Source organism: Anabrus simplex, chromosome 2, assembly GCF_040414725.1.
Source record: "Anabrus simplex isolate iqAnaSimp1 chromosome 2, ASM4041472v1, whole genome shotgun sequence".
Taxonomy (NCBI): domain Eukaryota; kingdom Metazoa; phylum Arthropoda; class Insecta; order Orthoptera; family Tettigoniidae; genus Anabrus; species Anabrus simplex.
The window spans coordinates 145,650,934-145,675,835 of record NC_090266.1 but is presented as its reverse complement, the minus strand read 5'-3'; the positions used below and the strand labels follow the sequence as shown (position 1 = coordinate 145,675,835).

General features: G+C 43.1%; 1 protein-coding gene across 2 annotated transcripts in view; it reads left to right on the top strand.

Annotated features, from left to right (window-relative positions):
- Positions 1-2,536, top strand: part of LOC136862711 (protein suppressor 2 of zeste) — a 293,904-nt gene extending 291,368 nt beyond the window's left edge. For both annotated transcript variants that reach the window (XM_067138930.2, XM_067138929.2), the window contains one exon: positions 400-2,536. In XM_067138930.2, the coding sequence (XP_066995031.2) occupies positions 400-2,406 (2,007 nt within the window). In that variant the 3' untranslated portion in view covers positions 2,407-2,536. The remainder of the gene's footprint in view (positions 1-399) is intronic.
- Positions 2,537-24,902: the final 22,366 nt, after the last annotated feature.

The following is a 24,902-nucleotide window of genomic DNA, read 5'->3' as shown; positions in this document are numbered from 1 at the left end:
GACATTATTGTTGTTGTTGTATTAATACACAAGCGAAATAATAATATAATTAATAAATACAGTGGGGAGGTGTGATATATGTACCATCACAATTCGACAACACGTAAAGTCCCAGACTGCCATTTACTCACATACAGAGCAGATCCCGTGAGCTCAGCTGCGGTGATTGGCTGAGAAATGTTACTGTGGCGGAACCGTCGACAAATTCGATGTTATGACCTAATTATTCCCAGATTTTCTCTAACCTCAGCTGGCATTTGATCTTTCAAAGTTCATTAACGAGCAGGCATCAGTATTTCTCCTACAATATAACCATATTTGCTTGTTTTTTGTTTTGTTTTTGTGCCATTCGTGCACATCCTTGATATGTTTTCTAATGATGGATTATTCTGTTTGCAGAATGGGCCGATGGAGTTCCTGTATCGGTTCTATGAACTAAGTCGGCTATCAACGATGGAGGATGTGGATATGAAGTCTCACGATGAAGTTTTGTCGTCTGGGAGTGCATCTGTGCCTCAAGCTCTGGAAAACTTCACTAAAGATGACAACATCGAGACTAGCCTCGCTATAGAGGCACCTGTTAGTCCTCAAAAACTTGAATGTAGTGAAGTGAACTTTAAACCTGATTCTGAGGTTTCAACGGAGCGTGTAATTGAGACACTTAATGAGCTTATTGCTTCAGTGTTTGAGGCATCTGGTACTGAAGGGTTAAAAGAAACTGGTAAAAGTGACGGTGATGCTGAAGCTGATATTACTAGTTCTTCTGCTAATAGTACTAACGACGTTCATGGCGATCATAGTTCGGATACAACAGCTGCCATTACTGCAGAATCGGACACCGCAGTTACTGAGCCAGAAGTGAACACAAACCTACCACAAACGGAAAGTTCCACCGGAGCAAATCCTACTCTTCCAAGTGATGAACAACAGTCACTTCCACAGGTAGACACGTCTGAGGTTTCCAATAAAGAAACTAAACTTTCCGAATCTAAAGTTGAGGAAAGTTCGCCAATTACCGAGAGTTCTGATCCTTCCGTTGGTGTACAACAGTCTCCAGTTGAAGTTAAAAATAATCCGGTTGCACCAGAAAGTAATCCTAGTGAGTTGTCTTCAGGGAAGGTAAAACTTCATACTCCAGTGGCGGTAAAGGAACAATCATCTCGAATTAGTATAGGACTCCTTGCGTCATTGGCGTTGGAAAGGAGGAGTAACTCTACCCTAAGTGCTTCACTGTCGAGGAAACGTGCTGCTACTGATGGAGGTAGCCAGTCGGATCCTGAAAAGAAAGTCAGGATAGCTCCTAAACCTATCCCTAACTTGCCTAATAGTACATCTTCGCTTGTATTGGCCAAAAATTCATTAAATAGGCATCCTAATGGACAGGAAACAAAAGTAACTAAACAGTGCCTGCCAAGTAGTATAGGAATGAGTGCTTTAAAAGACATTGGGACGTATTTGCCTGGACAGTTAAGCATTACGCCCGTTACTGTACAGAAAACTGAACTCGATAACAAAAGGAAGTATGAAGAATTTAAATCTACTGTTGAGTTGCAAATGAAATCTCCGCAGTTGCCACCAGTAATTGAAACGTGTGAAAGACCAAAAAGGCCTGCATCACATATGCCTATCTTGCAAACACCACCTTCTCCGTCAAAATCAGTGTGTGACCAATACAGTGCAAAAATTGCGTCAATTCCTCGTCTCATCGAGATAAATTCCGTAAATACATCTAAAGCAAATTCGAAAAAGAATCGTGTTGTCTCTAAGCGTGTGATGAAGCGCACAGACTCCCAAAAGCACGATGGAATCGGAGCGTTAGATCTGTCATCAACGACTCGAAGAAGTCAGCACACTGCTGATATTCTGGCCATTGCCCAAAACCTTGCTCGGCGACAGCAGATGTTGGCGCAGACTTCTACACCTACTCCACCTCTATCTCCCCTGTCCTCACTTTCAGCGTTTCCTGTACCAAATTTCGTCCCTGTACGTTCGCCACCTCCACCTTTACGAATTCCTGTTCCTCCTACCAGTACCTCCGGGTTCCGGTTTCAACATCCACACCAGCAGAGGCCTTCCTCTCTTTCATCGTCATCACCGTCACCTCCGGCTGAGAACGGTCCGAGTAGCTCCCGCAGTCCTCGAGTGGGAACGTCGACCCACGATGTCTTCTCGAGTCCTGGACATCAAGGTCACCACCTCCCACCACCCCCTCCGCCAAACTCAACTCTCATGTACAGGTCACGCTTTGAACTTCAAAATCCTTGGCATGGAGAATGGTACAACGATCAGTTGATGCGGCGTTGTCTGGAAAGTCTGCGTCGCGGGGAAGGGATACCGTCAGCACCATATTTCGCCTATCCCACGAGTACGAATTCAAATAGTAATAAGACTACTGTTCGAAAGTAGCTTAACTTCGATCTTGTATTTTCAACCAAACTTACTTGTGGGGAAAAATTGTTGTAAAAAATATTTTATTTCAGAATATTAATCTATTATTTTCCCTGTATATATTTTGCTATATTGTTGGTCTTGTATAAATATTTCTGAAAGTTACCAAGTATTATCAGTTGTGTTGCTCCTCCCACCATCCCCAGCATCCATTTCCTTTTCACGTCATTATGTTGTAACTTTCCATTCAATTGATCTTTCATATAGGGACGAATGGTATCGTCGCCATTGAATGCATACTGCCGGCCTGCACAACTGGGCTGCTCGAGGGCATCAACTACGGGAAATGCCCTGAAGGCCACACTGCGCGAGTGAACATATGCCAGTTGCATGGCCATCCCCGCCGTAGATCGCCAACCGCCAGTCGAACATCTATCTCGTAATATATTTACAACTTGCGGCCTGATGATAACCATACAGCCAGTCTGAAACACAAAAAAATCGCAGGATATGAGCAGAAGAGATACATTTAACATAAAATATACACAAAGATCACTTATATCCTGGCAGAAAATGAAACACCAGTACCGAGAAAACATTAGTTCAGGGAAATGCAATTTAGTCTAACCAATTGTCGAGGTAACATATTTATTTTATTAAATTTTCCAGGTCATGGGTTCAAATATGCACGAAAAGACATGTGACATGGTGGTAGACTACCGCTGTAGTCGCAACGACTTTGAATGCAATCATGCAAACGTGCATGCATTGTGTCGTACAGGTGCTATATACCATTTTGTGGGATAAAGTTCCACACCTGTTACTTTTGGTTGGTCAAATCATTAGCGGTTAATGGTATTGGATGACTAGGACTTTCCGATCAATAATGACCCACATGTGCTCAGTGGGAGAAATGTCTGGTGATCTCGCAGGTCAGTGCAACTGGTCGACACTCTGTAGAGCATGCTGAGTGACAGCAGTGGTATGCGGACGAGCGTTATCCTGTTGGAAAACACCCCCTTGAATACTACTAATGAATGACAGCACAACCGTTTCAGTCACCAGTCTGACGTATAAAACCGCTTTGATGGTTCTTGGGTTAGCGAAGAGAGTCCCCCTGATTTCAAAGGAATTCGCTCCCCAGACCATAACTCCTGATGTTGGTCCAGTGTGTCGACGCCGCGGACAGCTTGGTTTCAAGCGCTCACCTGGCCTCCTCCTTACCAACCTACTGCCATCACTGGCACAAGACAGGAACGGCTCTCATCTGAGAACACAACAGATCTCAACTCCGCCCTCCAGCGAGCTCTAGCTTGCCACCACTGAGGTCGCAGATGGTATTGCTTCGGAGTTATTGGCATGAACACTACAGGACGTCTGGCTCGGAGCTGTCCCTCAAATAATCGATTTGTTACAGTTCGCTGTGTCATTTTGGTGCCAACTTAAGCTGTAATGCCTGCTGCAGATGCAGTACGATCCACACAGCGATGCGGCGAATACGGTGGTCTTCCCTCTCCGTGGTGGCCCTTGTGCCTGATACAGTGCCTGCCCGTGACAGTTGTTGCCAACACCGATGCGCTGTGGATACATCCCTGCGAAGTCTTTCTGCGATATCGCGGAAGGAACATCCACATTCTCGGAGCCCTATACACGGCCTCGTTCAAACACAGTAAGCGGTAAGCCTTCTTCCCCTCCTTTAAAGGCATTTTTGACTCACACCTACCTTATCGATTTGTTACAATTCGCTGTGTCATTTTGGTGCCAACTTAAGCTGTAATGCCTGCTGCAGATGCAGTACGATCCATCTGACGTACCGGACGATCACTAACGCTTACGAAGTGTATGTTGCATATTTAAAGCAAACTTGCCTTGCAAGGTCATAGTGGCGCTACTGGCACCACTCTTCGTCGACTCAAATATGAATAGGCATCATCTTTCAGATGTGCGAACAGGATTCCCGAATTTCGTTTATCAAGCACAACTCCTCCTTGGTGTTGGGATTTCATTTTCCACCAGTATTGTTAACGGTATGCTTTAGGTCCCAGGCTTGCATACGAAGTAATGAAGTAAGACGAGGATGTTCGAAGTGTGTATTATATGCAGATGTCTGTATTCCTTAGAAATGTCTGGATTGCGGAGTATACTGCTGCGCGTTTTGTAGCGAGCAAAGGTGACATTCTGGTTGGTAGTACTTCATGTAATTATACCGTTGTCCTTAGGACTATTTGTTGCTGTGAAGTAAATCGGTTGCACTGAGAACATACACGATCGGGGTTCTCCAAGAACACACTGTTACCTCTATAATACAGTGTATCTGCAGCATGAATACGGAATAGGTTACCACGGAAGCTACTATAGTTGAATCTGATTCTGATGATTGTTATAATGTATTGCTTGTTCGAATTTCATTTGGAGAACCAGGGCTCCAGTGGTGGGTGAGGCTGTAGCTGGGAATAATAGTGTCCACGATGCTGTTTGGATATATTTCACTCTTCATTCCACATGTCGTGTGCTCGTTGTTTTGCACTTGCATCCAGTGGATGTGAAGCACGGCTTGAGATGTTGGCCTGTTTCTGCTGCTTGTCTGGCGAGGTTGTCGTGTCAGTTAATCTAGATATTTTCTTTCGTACGCTAATATTATGAACACTGGGTTTCTGAGGCAGAATTGGAGTTGATAAAGTGTTTAATACACTTAGTGAGTTGGATAGGATTATGCATTCTGATCGTGGGAAGGGTTCAACATACATAAGCGTTTCGAAGTTAGCTATTGCTTCAACTGAGAATATAAAATAATCCGTCGAGAGCGAGAACTGACAAGTTTCTTAAGTGCTAGGGCAGTAAAAAGCACATCCTGCGGCGGGTGGAGATGGCGTCATAGAACCGTCTGTGTATTGCTGTGATAGAGGTCAATTTGTTAATATGTATTCTTGGAACAATTGCAGGGCGAAGTATACTCCAAGCCGGTGAACAATAATGGCGTCGACACACTAGTGAAAAGAAGGATCATATAGCTGGTTGGTAGCTAGGGTTGTAAAAATTCAGAAAAATCAAGGAAGCTAATGAGCAGTGGAAGAATCGCTTATTAGCTGTGACCGTCCCCAATTTTCAACTAGCCGCAGAAGTTGAAGTAGTAGAACTCTGTCTGGTAAGTACTGACGACGAATGTGAAGGGGCAGTTCAGCCGCCTCAAGAAGAATAGCGTTTGTTGATGTTCAGTTGCCGCCGATATATCTACGAGGAGCGTAGTGAGATACTACTTGAATGTGATGCTTTATCATTCGTTTCAACGTCTTTCCTATGCAGTAGAATAGTAATTATTATACATACATACATCATTATAAACTGCCATGCATTTCAGTGTTCAGTCTGCAAGCGTTTGTCAATTTACTGACACCTCCACAGTCCTCTATTTGTAACTAAGTCTGTGGCTTCATTTATTTCCATACGTTTTATCTTTAAACAATTAGAAACCGAGTCTAATCATCGTCGTCTTGGTCTCCCTCTACTTTTGTTACCTGCCATGTCCGGCTCAATGGCTAAATGGTTAGCGTGCTGGCCTTTGGCAACAGGGTTCCCGCGTTCGATTCCCGGCAGGGTCGGGAATTTTAACCATAATTGGTCAGTTCCCCTGGCACGGGGACTAGGTGTACGTGTCGTCTTAATCATCATCATTTCATCTTTATCACGACGCGCAGGTCGCCTACGGGAGTCAAATCAAAAGACCTGCACGGACGAGCCGAAGTCCCTGGACACATCCCGGCAATAAAAGCCATACGCCATGCCATGATCGAGCCCATTATTCACCTAGGTAGCCTTCCTCCTCCATTCGCCTCACATAACCCAACCACCGAAGCCTATTTATGCGTACCGCTTCATCAATCAATTTCATTCCTAAGTTAGCCTTTAACTCTTCATTCCGAGTACCTTCCTGACATTTTCCCACCGGTTCGTACCAGCGATCCGCCCAGTTTTCTCTCACGTACAGCAAAGTTGGTATCGAACGAGTTGGCCATGCAAGTAGTGGCGCGCAGCTGTGAGCTTGCATTCGGAAGATAGTGGTTAAAACCACGCTTTCGACAGTTCTGAAGATGGTATTCCGTGTGTTCCCATTTTCATACCAGGCAAATGCTGGGGCTGTACCTTAATTAAGGCCACATCCTTCCCACTCCTAGCCCTTACCCAGCTTATTAAAGAAAAGGCGATGTAAAGACAGTTTCGTCTGGAAGCTGACTTCCTTCTTACAGAATTTTGTTGATCGCAACTGCGAGCTCACTGCATCAGCTTTGCTGCACCTTGATTCAATCACGGTTACTATAACTACCATCCTGGGAAAAATACATATCCTAAATACTTGAAATGATCTACTTGCTCCAGTTTTGTTTTCTCTGACATCACTTAAGTCTTGGAAAGGCTAATTTCGTATCATACTCACTGCACCTATTTTCAAGTTCCAAGATATTTGTTTGCAAGCTTTCAGTACAGTCGGCCAGTAAGGCCAAGTCGTCGACATAGGTCAAACTGCTTACTACATTTGCACCTTACTGAATTCCACCCTGCCACTTTATACATTTCAGTAGATAGAAAGATATGGTTTGTTCTAGCCGGCAGTTAGGAACGCGTGTCCCTGTCTTACACTTAACCAGTGAAATACATAAATAACATAAAATAAACATGTTAAAATATTGAATAAATGAAAAGAGAGACTGAAACAAGTTACTATGCTACTAAGCTGGCCTACAGTAAATAAAATAATACACAATATAAATTCTGTAACGATTGTGAAAAACCGGGTAACTGACAATGCACTTCCTAACCATTGTAGCATAGGCCTGCTGCAGAAATGTACGCATGAATCCCTCCCATAGTATAATGCATGTAAGGTTCATTTTCCTGTACACATTGGCATAGGAATATGAACACAAGGACAATTGTTCTGATGGACTGCATATCCGTACGTCGCTGAGAGGCGTGACCAGTCTTAAGGAAGATAATGGTTAGGCAGTACATTATGAGTTACCCGGTTTTTCACAATCGTTACAGAAGTAACATTTTGCTTCCTGAGTATAATAATATAATACCTACGAAGGTATTAAAATACAATGTATTACAATAATAATTCTTCTTCTTTTTCTATCGCTTCTCCAACATCTGTGGGGTCGCGGGTGCGACCTGAGCCGCACATGTGGATTTGGCCCTGTTTTACGGATGGATACCTTTCCTGACGGCAACCCTACATGGAGGGATGTAATCACTATTGCGTGTTTCTGTGGTGGTTGGTAGTGTAGTGTGTTGTCTGAATTTGAAGGTGAAAGTGTTGGGACAAACACAAACATCCAGTTCCCGAGCCAGAATAATTAATCTCACGCGGAAATCGAACCCGGGACCCTCTGAACCGAAGGCCTCAGTGCTGACCATTCAGCCAGTGAGTCAGACAATGAATTACAATAATAATAACATACATAACCCTACTGTTATATACAAATAGTAATAATATAGATAACCTACTATTATTTACAATTTGGGCCGATGACCTTCGATGTTAGACCCCTTTAAGCAACAAGCATCATCATCATCATTATTTACAATTTAATGTCCAATTCCAGAAATTTCTCACACTGACGAAAGTTACAGTTTTCATGTTATAACTGTGGGCGAAAAACAATATTGGGGATCGGGATGAGGATAACTATGAAGGGGACCACGGCTGAGTAGTACTATTGCTCTAACAGTATCGACGAACGATAGAAGAAGAAGAAGAAGAAGAAGAAGAAGAATCACTGTCGCACTACGAGCTCGTCTCATGGAGATATTATGAGCACCGACTTTTAAATCTTCCGTGGTTTGATATCCATGTAAACTGTATGTTGAGTATTCAGCCCGAAGGCTGGTTTGATCCTCAACAGCTCCGCCATCAGCTGTCATAGACGGCCTAGGCGGCACCGAAGAGGCGTACTAGGGAAATGAGGAGTGAGGTAGTTTCCTGTTGCTTTCCTAACTGAGCCAGACGTTGCTGTTACATTTTAGTCTGCCAAGCCCACTGAAATGCATGCACCAACATACCCTATGAGCAACATTTTCACACCATTCATATCAGGGACTGGCTGCATAAGGAATGGCATTACTAGCATCGCTCATACCTCAAGTCACTTTCAAATTGTCAAAGCCAAGGATAAGACTGAGACAGTTCAATGAAAGTAACAAATTGGTTCTAGCCTACACCAGAAGGCATAGTGCACTCTAAACACTAGGTCTCGCCAGCAAAGGCATTCATTTAACTATGGACAACAAAAGTGCAAGATTTCAGCCTTGTCTAATCCCCGTAAGGACATTGAACTGTGAACTCATTCTGCTATCAGTTCTCACTAAAAAAGCAAAGTCATCTGCGTACAGGCCATGAAGGCCCTTGGAGTGGTGGAAGGTAAAGGCTTCCACTATCCGTAACCTCGGCACTTGATGGGGTAGAGTGGTTAGCTCTACGCCCGGCCGCCTTTGCCCCCAGGAATTAACCTGGTACTCATTTTTGGTGTAGGCTGAGTGAACCTCAGTGCCATGTATACTTCCGGACGTGGAAATCTCGTTTCTTAAATTTTACGACTTCCTGACGGGGATTCGAACCCACGTCTCTCTGGGCGAACCGAGCACGCCTTTACCGCCTCGGCCAGGCAGCCCCTCAGTTCTCACTATAGCACAATTAATTATCAATGTAAATGCCTTTGATTGCTATTCATAATCTACCCTTAATTCCATAATCCTCAAGTACGACCAACATCTTTTCCCTGTGTACTCAGTCGCATGCTTTCTCTAGATATGTGGTACGCGTACCACTAGGGGTACGCGGGATGGTCTCAAGCGGTACGCAAATTTATCGTAGCCTCTAACTGTTTTCAGTGATTAGTTCGGAAAAGAGTTGAGCCTGCTCATTTTCAATAAAATATTTTGGTGAGGATGATTATAATTAATATTATTTCACATCCAGCAACAACCATTTGTTACATCTGGTATAATTGCAATATACTCGTACTTCGGGGGTACGAAGGTAAAAGAATTGGATTTTGGGAGTACTCCAACCAAAAAGTTTGAGTACCACTGCTCTAGATCAACGAAACAAACATAAATGTCGATTTCTCCCGTAGTATTTTTCAGTTACTTGGCACGTACTGAAAATCTCAACTTGACAGCCCCTCTGTGGCCTGAAACTACATTGGTTTTCATCTAAGTTAGCCTCAACCACTGATCGCGCTCTCCCTTATTATTATTATTATTATTATTATTATTATTATTATTATTATTATTATTATTATTATTATTATTATTATAAGGGCCGCGTGGCCGAGGTGGTAAAGGCGTGCTCGATTCACCAGAAAGGACGTGGATTCGATTCGCCGTCAGGAAGTCGAAAAATTATGAAACGAGATTTCCACTTCCGGAGGAGCATATGGCAATGAGGTTCACTCAGCCTACACCAAAAATGAGTACCAGATGAATTCCTGGGGTCAAAGGTGACCGGACGTAAAGCTAACCACTCTACTTCATCAAGCGCCGGTTAACGGATAGCGGAAGCCCTTACCTTCCACCCCTACAAGGGCCTTCATGGCCTGTACGGAGATGACTTTGCTTATTATTAGTAATAGTAGTAATAATAGTAGTAGTCATGGAGGCTTGGAAACAGAACGGTGATAGGCATAACAGTTCATATTGAAGATGTACGAATATATGTAGGCTACATATCCATATATGTATACAGTATGTTGCTATTATTGCATAGCTAGGCCCAAATATAAGATCTAATTTTAGTCAGTCTTTTGTGCAAAGTACGAACAGTACGAAGGAAAGGAAGAAGAATAAAGTGGGGCGCAGAAGGGGGGCGCGACATAAAATGTTTGCGGACCACTGGGCTAGATGATGAGCGGAAAGGAACTGACCACCGTACTACAAATAAAGTGCAGCCGGGAGTGCATTATTAGCGGCTATCTGGCCTGACTGGGGACGCTGACTTGGCTGTCAATGCCCAAACTCGGATAAGGAAAACGCTTATTTATTTGTCACATACGCTGATTCTTCGTTTTCAATTAAGGATGTCTTTAGAGTCTCGTTCTTCCTGGCATTTTTCCAATTTACTGGGGTCGACACCTGTGGGTCTGGGCCAGTTTTATGGCCGGATGTCCTTCCTGACACCAACACTTTGTGGAGGGATGTATTCATTATTGCATGTTTCTGTGGTAAAATATTTTACGAAGATAACACTAATTTACAAGGGGTAAATATCTGACATGATGTTTACTGTTTCTAGTGCAGTTCATCATGCTGATTTCAAATCTGAAAACCGTTTTGCTCTATCACGTCACCGAGCTCGATAGCTGCAGTCGCTTAAGTGCGGCCAGTATCCAGTATTCGGGAGATAGTAGGTTCGAACCCCACTGTCGGCAGCCGTGAAGATGGTTTTCCGTGGTTTCCCATTTTCACACCAGGCAAATGCTGGGGCTGTACCTTAATTAAGGCCACGGCCGCTTCCTTCCAACTCCCAGCTCTTCCCTGTCCCATAAGACCTATCTGTGTCGGTGCGACGTAAAGCAACTTGCAAGAAAAGAAAAAAAAAACTTCCGTCTGTGTTTTGTTTTCCTTAATACAACTATAAACATATATAAATGGTTGAAGTCGTATACCTCAAGAACGGTGGGTGATAGAGATAAATGGTTCGCATATTTTGAATCAACATGTTTCAGTTGTCTTTGATATCCTCCGACAGTCATTTTTGTTTATCAATGTAATGTAATATGTTGAGAAGGAAGCCATAATTTTCATTGTCAACCCAGTCAATGTAACTTTAAAGCTTTTCAGTCTCTCAAACGAACTCATTATAACACGTAAAACACACCTTAAAATAATAAACAAATCACTATAAATCACGCTCATATATGTAGACTACAATATTGCTCACGTTGAATAAACTTGTCCATTATTGTGAACTGTTGATATTATGAACACGTGAAATTAGTGGCCCTCCACTGTCACCTTGAATGTTTTCTATACTTATCTAAGCTGCTAATCGTCAAACGTGCTCAAATCAACCCACTATGCTGTGTACCTCACAACGACACACGGACGCGCCGCTATTCACTTTGTTTTGAGGGGTCACCTGACAGTTTAATGCATGGCTACGCCTACAGATGAAGAGTCTGTAGGCATGTGATAACTAAAAATCAGTAACTTCACTATTAACAGAGGAGAAACAGTTAATTTGATAGTGTGTGTTATAACTAGTGTTTTTGACAGTCTGAGAAGCTTTAAGGTTACATTATGAAGATTAAGAGAAATGTATTAATACGAACACAATTACGCAATCCCCGAGCCAGAGAAATTAACCATACGCAGTTAAAATTCCCAGGCACGATCCCGGGCCCATCTGCTCCGAAGGCCAGTACGGCGATTATTCATCCAAAGAGCCGGACAAATGCTTTCTTTAGAGTAGAGGTGCTCTTCTTCTTCTCCTGCTCCTTTATCTGTTTACCCTCCAGGGTCGGTTATTCCATCGAACTCAGCGAGGGATCGCACCTCTACCGCCTCCAGGACAGTGTGCTGGAGCTTCAGACTCTGGGGAAGATGGCCAGTACCTCGCCCAGATCACCTCACCTACTATGCTGAAAAGGGGCCTGGCGTGGGGATAGGAAGACTGGAAGGGATTGACAAGGAAGAGGGAAGGAAGCGAGCATGACCTTAAGTTAGGTACCATCCCGGCATTTGCCTGGAGGAGAAGTGGGAAACCACTTCCAGGATGGCTGAGGTGGGAATCGAACCCACCACTACTCAGTTGACCTGCCGAGGCTGAGTGGACCCCGTTCCAGCCCTCGTACCCCTTTTCAAATATCGTGACAGAGTCGGGAATAGAACCCGGGCCTCCGGGGGTGGCAGGTAATCACACTAACCACTACACCACAGAGGCGGACGTAGAGGTGCTCACGCTGGACATTTAGCCTCGCGGGCACACAGCCTTGTAAGCGGGCGGGCAGGCAGGCGATAGGCGTGTTACTCAGTCACAGTGACGTTGTGGTAACGTCACAGGCTGCCATGATCATTGCCATACTCGGAGTCAACTCAAGTCCTAAGCGATTCCTTTTATGTTGTATATACCGGGCGAGTTGGCCGTGAGGTTAGGAGCGCGCAGCTGTGAGCTCGCATCCCGGAGATAGTGGGTTCGAATCCCACTGTCGGCAGCCCTGAAGATGGTTTTTCGTGGTTTCCCATTTTCACACCAGGCAAATGCTGGGGCTGTACCTTAATTAAGGCCACGGCCGCTTCCTTCCCATTCCTAGGCCGTTCCTGTCCCATCGTCGCCATAAAACCTATCTGTGTCGGTGGACGTAAAGCAAATAGCAAAAACCCAAAGAAAATGTTGTATATAGTCTATTATAAACGTTAAACTAGTAGTATTTCTTGTAATATTTCCTTTCCATGGAATTGCATGTTAGGAATGTACAGGTTTTCTGGAGATTTTTCGATTGTACAGGCTACTATCTGATCTGTAGTAAACTAAGTATCTCTAGGCCCACGACAGATAACGTGAAATCTATCTGCAAACGAATAATGGTAGAAAACCTTCAGGACGGAGAGATTAGACAAATGTACTTTAAACGGATATATGAGTGAGAAGTTCCGAACAGTGGACATCAGTCAGGTTCAGGACATATACTAGAAAGAGAATGGGTTGCATACAGGGATGAAGTAGTAGAAACAGCAAGGGAATGCCTAGGTACTGCTGTGGGTAAAGATGGGAAAAAGCGAACATCTTGGTGGAATGATGAAGTAAGAGCAGGCGTATCAGAAATGGCTCCAAAGAACGGCTGATGCAGACAGGGAACTGTACGTAGATGAAATAAAAAGAGCGAAACAATAGTTGTTGAATCCAACAAGTGTTCGGAAGATTTTAAAATAACCTGTAAAGACTAGGTCAAGCAGCAGTGAAACCGTTCTGGACAGTAATAAAGAATATTAGGGAGGGAGGGAGGGAGGGAGGGAGAAATGAATAGTGTTCTGGGTGATTCAGATGAACTCATAATAGATCCCAGAGAATCACTGGACAGATGACAAGAATATTTTGAAAAGTTTCTCAACATTAAACGAAATCTTCCTGGTGACGTCGCAAACAACCGAGCTCATGGGGAGAAGCAAAATGATGTTGGTGAAATTAGCTTAAGGAAGTGGAAAGGATGGTAAATAAACTCCATTGTCATAAGGCAGCAGGAATAGATGAAATTAGACCTGAAATGGTGAAGTATAGTGGGAAGGCAGGGGTGAACTGGCTTTATAGAGTAGTAAGATTAGTAGGGAGTGTTGGTAAGGTACCTTCAGATTGGACAAAAGCAGTAATTGCACCTATCTATAAGCAAGGGAACAGGAAGGATTGCAACAACTATCGAGGTATCTCATTGATTAGTATACCAGGCAAAGTATTCACTGGCATCTTGGAAGGGAGGATGCGATCAGTCGTTGAGAGGAAGTTGGATGAAAACCAGTGTGGTTCCAGACCACAGAGAGGCTGTCAGGATCAGTTTTTCACTACGCGAAACGTAAATGAAAAATGACACGAAAGGAAAAGGCAGTTGTGTTTATATTTCGTAGAAATAGAAAAAAATGAAATGGCGTATGGCTTTTAGTGCCGGGAGTGTCCGAGGACAAGTTCGGCTCGCCAAATGCAGGTCTTTTGAATTGACGCCCGTAGATGACCTGCGCATCATGATGAGGATAAAATGATGATGAAGACGACACATACACCCAGCCCCGTGTCAGAGAGATTAAACAATTATGGTTCAAATTCCCGACCCCGCCGGGAATCGAACCCGGAACTCCTATGACCAAACGCCAGCACGTTAACCATTTAGCCATGGAGCCGGACCATAGAAATAGAGAAATTATATGACAGGGTACGGAGGAAAAAGATGTTCGCCGTACTGGGGGACTGTGGAATTAAAGGTAGATTATTAAAATCAAACAAAGGCATTTATGTTGACAATTGGGCTTCAGTGAGAATTGATGGTAGAATGAGTTCTTGGTTCAGGGTACTTACAGAGTTAGACAAGGCTGAAATCTTTCACCTTTGCTGTTCGTAGTTTACATGTATCATCTGCTGAAAGATATAAAGTGGCAGGGAGGGATTCAGTTAGGTGGAAATGTAGTAAGCAGTCTGGCCTATGCTAACGGCTTAGTCTTAATGGCAGATAGTGCCGAAAGCATGCAGTCTAATTAATATCTTGGAACTTGAAAATAGGTGCAATGAGTATGGTATGAAAATTAGCCATTCGAAGACTAAATTGATGTCAGTAGGCAAGAAATGTAGGAGAACTGAATGTCAGATCGGTGATACAAAGCTGGAACAGGTCGATAATTTCAAGTATTTAGGATGTGTGTTCTCCTGGGATGGTAGTAGTGAGACTGAATGGAGATGCAGTAAGGCTAATGCAATGAGCTCGCAGTTGCGATCAACAGTATTCTGTAAGAAGGAAATCAGCTCCCGGACGAAACTATCTATACATTAGTCTGTTGTTAGACCAACTTTGCTGTACGGGAGTGAGTGTTGGGTTGAATCAGGATATCTTATTCATAAGCTAGAAGTAACAATCACGAAAGTAGCGAGAACGATTGCTGGTAAAAATAGGTCGGAACAATGGCAGGAGTGTACTCGGAATGAGGAAACAAAGGCTAAGTTAGTAATGAACTCATTGGATGGAGGTGTACGCATAAACTAGCTTTGTTGGTAGGGTCATGTTAAGCGAATGGAGGAGGATCGGTTACCTAGAAATTAATGGACTCTGTTATGGAGGGTAAAAGAAGTAGACGGAGACCAAGACGACGATGGTTGGACTCAGTTTCTAACGATTTAAAGATAAGAGATATAGAACTAAGTGAGGCCACAACACTAGTTACAAATGGAGGATTGTGGCGATGTTTGGTAAATTTACAGAGTCTTGCAGACTGAACGCTGAAAGGCATAACGGTCTATAATGTTGATGTGTATATATATAATAATAATTATAATAATAACAATAATAATAATAATATAATAATCGCGTGGAGGTTTTCCTGTTCCTCTATCGGGTGCGTCCCAGGTGGCGGATCGGGGGGCTCGCCGGACTTTTCCGGGGGTCTGAGGGAAATAAAATACCTCTCGCGGACCAAAACAGGTACAGCCAGAAAATATCATGAGGCAACCTCTAAGGTTCAACACCTTAGTTGTACCAATGCGGTTGACGAAGGTCATTCTCCCCATTTTCTTCTGCTTACTAGCATGATGGAAACGTCAGTTCAGGACACTACTACCCCAGGCCCTTGTATTCATACTAGTCTTTCCCGGTCATCGGATTCTGGGGGACCGAGGACTTCATGCGGGAATGGATTGGAGCTTTCCAAATCTCTTCGTCCAGAGTGCAAACATTTCATTCAGTAGTGTAGCCAGGATTTCAGTTTGGGGGGTTGGGGGGTGGGGGGTATTCATCCAGAATTATATTTTGATAGGTGTCCAAACTTCCAGAATTAGGTGGTGTAGTATACCTAAGAAGGAAGTGAGTGTCCATGGATCCAAGTAAGAGTGGCGGATTCGTGCGGATTCCGGAAGCTAATAGTAATATTATTCTTCTTCTTAATTATTATTCCCCCGCTTTTCCCTCATCTGTGAGGTCGCGGGTGCGAACTGTTTCGCATATGTGGATTTGGCCCTGTTTTACGACCGGATGTCCTTCCCGACGCCAACCCTATATGGAGGTATGTAATCACTGTTGTGTCTTTCTTTGTTGGTAGTGTAGTATGTTGTCTGAATATGAAGAGGAAAATGTTGGGACAAACACCCTGTCCCAGAGCCAGAAGAATTAATCAGACGCGATTAAAATCCCCGACCCGGCCGGGAATCGAACCCGAGACCCTCTGAACCGAAGGCCTCAACACTGATCATTCAGCCAATGAGTCGGACCCCGGAAGCTAATATTAATATACATTATACATAACATGCTTAATAAAAGTACATTCGTTAAATCTCCTGGGGTGTCTGGACTCCTTCAATGACCCCCCCCCCCCCCACGGCTACCTCTGTTACTCCCATCCCTACGTAACTGCAGCATTTCATATATTCCAAGTACAAGTGAAATGAATGCAAGAATAAACAGTTTGAGTAAAGATGCAATATTCTGGTTTAGAAAAAATACGGTAATATTATTATAATAATGGTCATGTGATGAGCAATAAAGAAGTGACATTTTATACAAGTAATGCGGCAAGGAAATACACACACACACCCACTTCGAATACAGGTTTCTCGCCCTTCTTGTCCATGGCTAGATGATGAAGCCAAGAGAATGATGGCCCATCGTGACACGTTATTTTGACATTATAAACAAACCCTATATGACACAGACTTCGAATCTTACCGCATCTTACGAAATCGCACAAAGCAGTTAATCAGAAATTTAAAAAATATATATATTACCGGAATTTAGCTAACAACTTAAATTCTAATCGCGCATGGGACCAACTTTGAGCTCTGGGAACAGGAAAACATCAACAGAGACAGACAACTCCTGACATTCCACTTGACGAACTCAACGATTACTTTAGTAGAATAAATATTCAACCTGCCCCAATTAACTGAACCGACTCACCGCTCTTCCCTCCAGCCAATCCACCATTCACATTTCACAGTGTCACAGAAAATCAGGTTAAAAAGGCCTTGTACTCGATTAAATCAAAGACTAAAGGTGTAGATGATATTCCCATTACTTGTATACATAACATTATTGGTGCTGTCCTGCCTATACTGAACTACTGTTTACTAAACGACGGAACTTTCCCTCCTGTCTGGAAAAGAGCCAACATTATACTGGTACCTAAGAGTTTAGACCCACAATCACCCTCTGACTCTCGTCTTATTTCCATACTCCCTGCGCTTTCTAAAGCCTTTGAACGTTTAGTATACGAGCAAGTTCTGTAATACCTAAATAAAAATGCTCTTTTGGACCCTTTGCAATCAGGATTTAAGAAGGGTCACAGTACCGCGACAGCACGTTTGAAGGTTACTGAAGACATTAGAAACGCTATGGACGAACGACTGCTCACTATACTTATCCTTTTGACTTCAGTAGCGCCTTGGACACTGTAGTAATTCCGACTATGATAAAGAAAATGGAACTGCTAAATTTCGACCTGGCTGCGCTTAACGCTTTTAGTTCTTATTTGAGTAACCGTCGATATTGTGTAACAGTAAACGACAAGGCCTCTAAATGGAAAATGAAACTTAGTGTTGCCCCACAGGGCAGTATTCCAGGGCCCCTAATTTTCTGTATTTATATCAATGACAGAAAATAACACACACCACCTCTATGCTGACGATCTTCAAATATATCGACACTGCAAGACAAGATATTAACAATGACCTCCGACGACTCAGTGTATATGCACAATGAAACGCTCTTATACTAAACTGCACAAAATCTCAGGCAATCATAATTGGATCACGAAAATTACTGAGATGCTCAAACAATGTCGCAATCCCACCTATCCTACAGAATGGTAACATTATTCCCTACAGTAAAACGGGTAAAAATCTCGGCGTAATGATGAATGAAACAGTTCATTGGTCTGATCACACGAAAGAAATACGTAAAATGATTTTTAGATTCCTTCGCCCTCTTAAACGGCAGAGGGATGTATTTCCATTTGAGCTACAGGCCAAACTAATACAGACACTCATTCTCCCTATTCTTGATTATTGTGACGTTGTTTTAGTTGACATGACGAGAGAAGAAGCACTTAAAGTTGAACGAGAACTGAATTCCTGCCTGCGATTTATTTACAATATCGGGTACGATGTTCAAATCACCCCATATTATCAGGCTGTCTCATGGCTGATGTCTGATAAACGTCGGCAGCTACACACTTTAACGATGGTGTTTAGAGTGTTAGCTGAAAGTCAGCCAGCCACTGTATATTTCTTTCACCTTTTTATCATTATTTCACAACTACACGTTCTAGATTCATTCTTTCTATTCCACTGCACCGCACAAATAAAATGAATAGATCATTTGTGGTGACTGTCGCCAGATTATGGAATTCCCTGCCAGCTCAGGTCAGAGAAACTAGCCTTTTTAAATCACGATTTAAGGACCTGCCGAGATTACCTGCTGAGGACAGCTGACTGAATGGTTGAAGTATGAATGTGTGCGTGCCTGAGGATAAGTCATTTTTAAGAGTTTTTAATATTAATTAGTTTTAATATTAATTTAGTTAGTAATTTATTTAAATTTATTTTCAATTCTATTATGTCGTTTTAACTATCTTAAGTATCTATGTATTTTATTTAAGGGGGCCTGGAGCCCTAACTTCGCCACTGTACAGAAGGCACTAATAAATAAATAAACAAATAAGTAACTAAATAAATACATAAATATAGAATGTAAAGCGTATGGGTATAGATATTTTGTTAGTTGGTAAAGAAAAATACACTTCACAACATATGTTAGGTAGGGTTTATTTTGTCCTATTAGTTTACCTCGCGGTTAGGGCCACGCAGCTGTGAACTTGCATCCGGGAGATAGTGGATTCGAACCCCATTGTCGTCAGTCCTGAAAAACGTTTCCCATGGTTTCCCATTTTCACACCAACCAAATGCTAGGGCTGTACCTTAATTATTAAGTCCACGGTCGCTTCCTCCCCAGTCCTAGGCCTTTCCTATCCCACCGTCGCCATAAGACCAATCTGTGTCGGTGCGACGTAAAGCAAATTCCTTCGCAAGCCCGGGAAACAGAATATGGTACCGTAGTATAATGTTACAGTTTCGTGACGCTAATATTCGTATGTATAATTTTTATTAACCTGCCAGAAACCAACGACACGGAGCTGTTGCCATTTCAACGCCGTTTTAAGGGCCACCGACCCAAGCCTGGATTTGAACCTGCGAACTCGGACTCAGAAGGACAGCGAGTCAACCAACTGAGCCACATGAAAAGGAGGCGTTTTTGATTATTGTTATAAATAGGTGCAGTTAGCATTTTTACAAATGTTTTATGAGGAGCATTTATTAAGCCGTACGTGTTCCAACTGTCCTAAATGCAGGAGGCCGGACACATGAACTAGCTGGAAGCTAAAGAGCCTTGCAGGGGTGTCATTTCCTTCTCTGTTCACATTTCCAAACCAAACTCCATGGCGTAATAGCGCCGAAGGGCCACCGCCTACCAAGCGACCGCTGTTCAGCCCGGAGGCCTGCAGATTACGAGGTGTCGTGTGGTCAGCACGACGAATCCTCTTCGCCGTTATTCTTGGCTTTCTAGACCGGGGCCACCATCTCACTGTCAGATAGCTCCTCAGTTATAAACACGTGGGATGAGTGTACCTCGAACCAGTCCTCAGATCCAGGTAAAATCCCTGACCTGGCCGGGAATCGAACCCGAGGCCTCCGGTAAGAGGCAGTCACGTTACCCCTACACGGCGGGGCCGGCTGGTTACTTTTAGGTCTCCTTATTTTAGAATTTGACTTAAGGCATCCTGCATTCGATTCCCGGCACTGACAGAGTTAATAAAGACATGGGATGGGGAAGATACAGCTTGTTTTTGGGTGCAGTAGAGTTGGCCTTAAGTCTCCCGTAATCGAAATACCTACGACCTGGAAGGTAGTCACCTTCATGGGGTGTAGTACCAAAGTGGTTCCTTTTTTATAAGAAGACAAATTAAATGATGATTCTACTTCCTCACAAACGAAGAACGATATTACCAATTTTACGAACAGTTTCAATAATGCAGCCAGTTCATGTTAAGAGTACAGAAGCTATGATTGTACATGGTAACAATCAAAATCATCAATATCTACTGAAGATCCGTCACCGCACTCGGTAGGACCGGCTTTCTTTTCATATCCACCGGGCGAGTTGCCGTGCGGTTAGGGGCGCACTGCTGTGTTCTTGCATCCGGTAGATAGTGGGTTCAAATCCCACTGTCGGCAGCCCTAAAGATGATTTTCCGTCGTTTCCCATTTTCACACCAGGCAAATGCAGGTACTGTACTTTAATTAATGTCACGGCCGCTTCCTTCCCACTCTTAGCCCTTTCCTTTCCCATTGTCGCCATAAGATCTACGGTGCGATGTAGAGCAAATTCTAAATAAAAATTAAGAAATCTTTTCACAACCCTTTCCAAGGAAAAGTTGTATCCAGGCTACTGGACTGAAATTATTGTGTGGGTACGCCACTCCATCCACTCACCATTTAAGGTACACGGTAAGCCCGAAAAATGTTTGGATACTCAAAATACACCACCATAAATGATTCGGCAATAGCTCAAAATTATAAAGAAACGTAAGGTACGGGATTCTGTGTTTTAAGTAGAATCCGTATCAATAGAACGTTACTACCCATTTTTAAAAAAATATTTCATGCATCAACAGCGATTCAAGCCTGGGCCGTCCTGATGAGAAGATAAAACCATTGGAACTCAGTTATCACGCCTGCTAATTACAAAATAGTTACCCGTACTTTTGATGGTGCCATTTGAGGTTCCAGTCAGTTCCCGGGCATTTGACAAAATATATAAGCCTACCTATCGAACTTAGGCACGCATCCACGATTGTCTTGCTACTGTTAGAATTTAAAGAAACGTTTTCATAACTTACCTAGGATGCACATAGTTTTGGCTTTTCAGTGATAAAACGGTCCTTCTTCAAAAAAAGTTACTTATATGGCAAAAAATGAGGAACTAAGTGCAGCTCACAATCCTGTCACAGTCTTCCCAACGCTACAACTTAAACACAGCACGTCTCTCAACCACGGTACAACCTGAGGATCTTTAGGACATTGTTGTTTTCGGAAACCGATGTGCAAAAGTTGACATGATAATATAAGCCCCCGTTATCTCGGTGATCACGTTCCGGCCCCCTACTGAGTAATTCCTTGCTAATTGCACCTTTCCTCATGTCTTGACATTATTTTGTCAACATCATCATCATCATCATCATCATCATCATCATCTGTTTACCCTCCAGGTTCGGTTTTTCCCTCGGACTTAGCGAGGGATCCCACCTCTACCGCCTCAAGGGCAGTGTCCTGGAGCTTCAGACTCTTGGTCGGGGGATACAACTGGGGAGTATGACCAGTACCTCGCCCAGGCGGCCTCACCTGCTATGCTGAACAGGGGCCTTGTGGAGGGATGGGAGGATTGGAAGGGATAGGCAAGGAAGAGGGAAGGAAGCGGCCGTGGCCTTAAGTTAGGTACCATCCCGGCATTCGCCTGGAGGAGAAGTGGGAAACCACGGAAAACCACTTCCAGGATGGCTGAGGAGGGAATCGAACCCACCTCTACTCAGTTGACCTCCCGAGGCTGAGTGGACCCCGTTCCAGCCCTCGTACCACTTTTCAAATTTCGTGGCAGAGCCGGGAATCGAACCCGGACCTCCGGGGGTGGCAGCTAATCACGCTAACCACTACACCACAGAGGCGGCATTTTGTCAACATACGGTTTTCCTTTCATTCAAGCAGTACAAAATGGAGAATTATGTATGGCTCTATTGAGCCTTGCTAGTAGATTCTTCGTCGCTACGTTAATTTAACATTTCGGCGTATGATTTTAAGTTGTTCGTACCGTACGTAAAACAACGGCTGATCCTTGCTCTAGTTTCAGGAAACATTTTGGGGGGGGGGCTCGGCCCCCCTGGGATCCACCCCACCCCCCCTGGCTACGCCAGTGATTTCATTGGCACCTTAAACATCAATACTCTTCTTAAGACTGGAAAGCTAAAACAACTAACAAACATAGCACTCCAAGAAACCAGGTGTGTTGATGAAAATAATTTAGGTTCAGACAGTTATAGAATTTACATAGGTAAACTAGCAATCTCTCTCCCTAACAAGCCAAATCAGTTTCGCACTGCGTTTGCAGTGAGGAGAAATCTTACAAACTCAGTGCTGAACTTCACGTCTCCTTCTAAAGAATGTCATTACTCTCAATTAATTCAGGAAACGTCCGACTCGTTGGCTGAACGGTCAGCGTACTGGCATTCGGTTCAGAGGGTACCGGGTTCAATTCCCGGCTGGGTCGTAGATTTTAACCTTAATTGGTTAATTCCAATGGCACGGGGGCTGAGTGTATGTGTTGTCTTCATCATCATTTCATCCTCATCACGATGCGCAGGACGCCTACGGGAGTCAAATAGAAAGACCTGCACCTGGCGAGCTGAACCCGTTCTGGGATATCCCGGCACTAAAAGCCATACGACATTTCATTTTACTTCAGGAAACAAAGCCTATACACTAATCAATGCACACGCACCTACAAACAATTACAATAAAAAAGATCCACAGAGAATAGACGACTTCTGGGAACAACTAGAGGAAGCTACAGCCAAAATTCCGAAGCATCATGTCAAAATCATTTTGGGAGATTTGAATGCCCACATTGGCAAGGAAAAGAAGTTCAGAACCATCGTGGGACTCTACCCAGCTCACCAGAGAATCAATGGAAACGGAGAAAGATTAACTGGCTTCTGCGAGAGTTTTTATATAAAATTAATGTCAACTCACTCCTTGGCACTACCAAGAAAGAAAACGACTTGGAGATCCCCTTTCATTGAAGGGAATTCCAATTATATCATATAGCGATTTCTAAGAAAAATCAAAGGGTAATTATGAATGTTTAAGTCAAGAAAGGAGTTATTGACTCTGATCACCACTTATCTCTAGTCAAAGTCAAATTTCAAACTAACAAAACCGAGCTCGATAGCTGCAGTCGCTTAAGTGCGGCCAGTATCCAGTAATCGCGAGATAGTGGGTTCGAGCCCCACTGTCGGCAGCCCTGAAGGTGGTTTTCCGTGGTTTCCCATTTTCACACCAGGCAAATGCTGGGGCTGTACCTTAAGGCCACGGCCGCTTCCTTCTCATTCCTAGGCCTTTCCTATCCCATCGTCGCCATAAGACCTATCTGTGTCGGTGCGACGTAAAGCAAATAGCAGAGAGTCAACCTAACAAACGCAAAATCAGAACAAAGAGGAATCTACCAATCGACCAGGAAAGTCTTAAAGAAAACTCGGGCTCTTTCATTACAAATATGTCCAACCAGAATCCATCCAACTGGTAAGAACTCAAAGGAACATTTTTAGAAGCTTTCAAAAGTATAGGCATCCCTCCCAGGAAACGCAAACACAGACGATGGAATGAAACCTGTGATAAGGCCATAGAACTTCGAACGAGAGCCTGGAAAGATTGGAATTCCCATAAAACTGGAAAAAACTTGGCAGGATTTCATTAAGATCCAGAAACAAACTTCAAATATCATCAGATGTGAGATACGCAAATGCAATCACAGAAGATTGGCAGAAATTGAAATGAAATTCACAAAAAATAACACACGAAACTTTTACAGAATTTTCAGAGAAGAAATATCGAATTACCAGGCATCTAGCCTTTGTTTCGAATGTCCGGAAGGAACTCTAGACACAAATAACCAGGAAAATTGCAAACTGTTAGCAAAACATTTTCAGAAAATTTTACAGTGTGAGTCTCCTGGAGAACAACTTACCTTTGAAAAACCCACAACAAATCCAAATTTAGAACAACCTGCATTAGAAAAAGTCAAACAAATTATCAGTGAACTGAAAAATAACAAAGCTCCAGGTGAGGTTGGTATAGACTAATTGCCGAAATGTGGAAAATTGGTGGCGCAAGTCTTGCCTCGAACTTTATGCTATTCTCAGCGATATCGGGATCACGGAAATGATTCATGAGGACTGGAAACGTGCACTAATCCACCCACTGCACAAAAAAGGGGTATAAAACTGGCATCAACAACTATAGAGGTATCTCCTGTGTATCAGTTACCTACAAAATTTTCTCCAAAGTTTCAGTGAGAATACTTGAAAGACAAACAGATCACCTTTTTGGAGAATACCAGGCAGGTTTCAGAAAGGGAAAATCATGCACAGAACAAATACTCAGTCTCAAAACTATTTTACAAATGCGCAAAACTAGACAAACAGTGATCACCTTCGTAGACTTTAGAAAATCATATGACTACATAGACCGATGGTCACTTTTCAAAGTACTCGAAGAATTTAAAGCAGACAGAAAAAAGAGAGAATTGATCAGACAAACATTAAGTGACACTATTTCCAAAATCAAATTCTTAGGAGAAATATCTGAGCCTTTAGATGTCAACAAGGATATGGACTGTCATCTCTTTTGTTCAGTCTTGTTCTAGAAAAAGTAATCAGAACCTGGGCAAAAGAAGTGAAAGGTAAGACTCTTAGTAGACAACTGAAAAGCAGAATTCACGTGCGTTGTCTAGCTTTTGCAGACGACCTGGCTATTCTTTCTAATAATAGACAAGAAGCAATGCACTCCATCAAAAACCTACATAAAATTGCTGCCAAAACAGGACTTCAAATATCATATGAAGAAACCCAGTACATGAAAGAAGCCTCTCGATTTCGAAATGGGCGAGCTATGATGACTAAATTTGGACAAATTTCCCAAGTAAATAACTTCAAATACCTTGGAG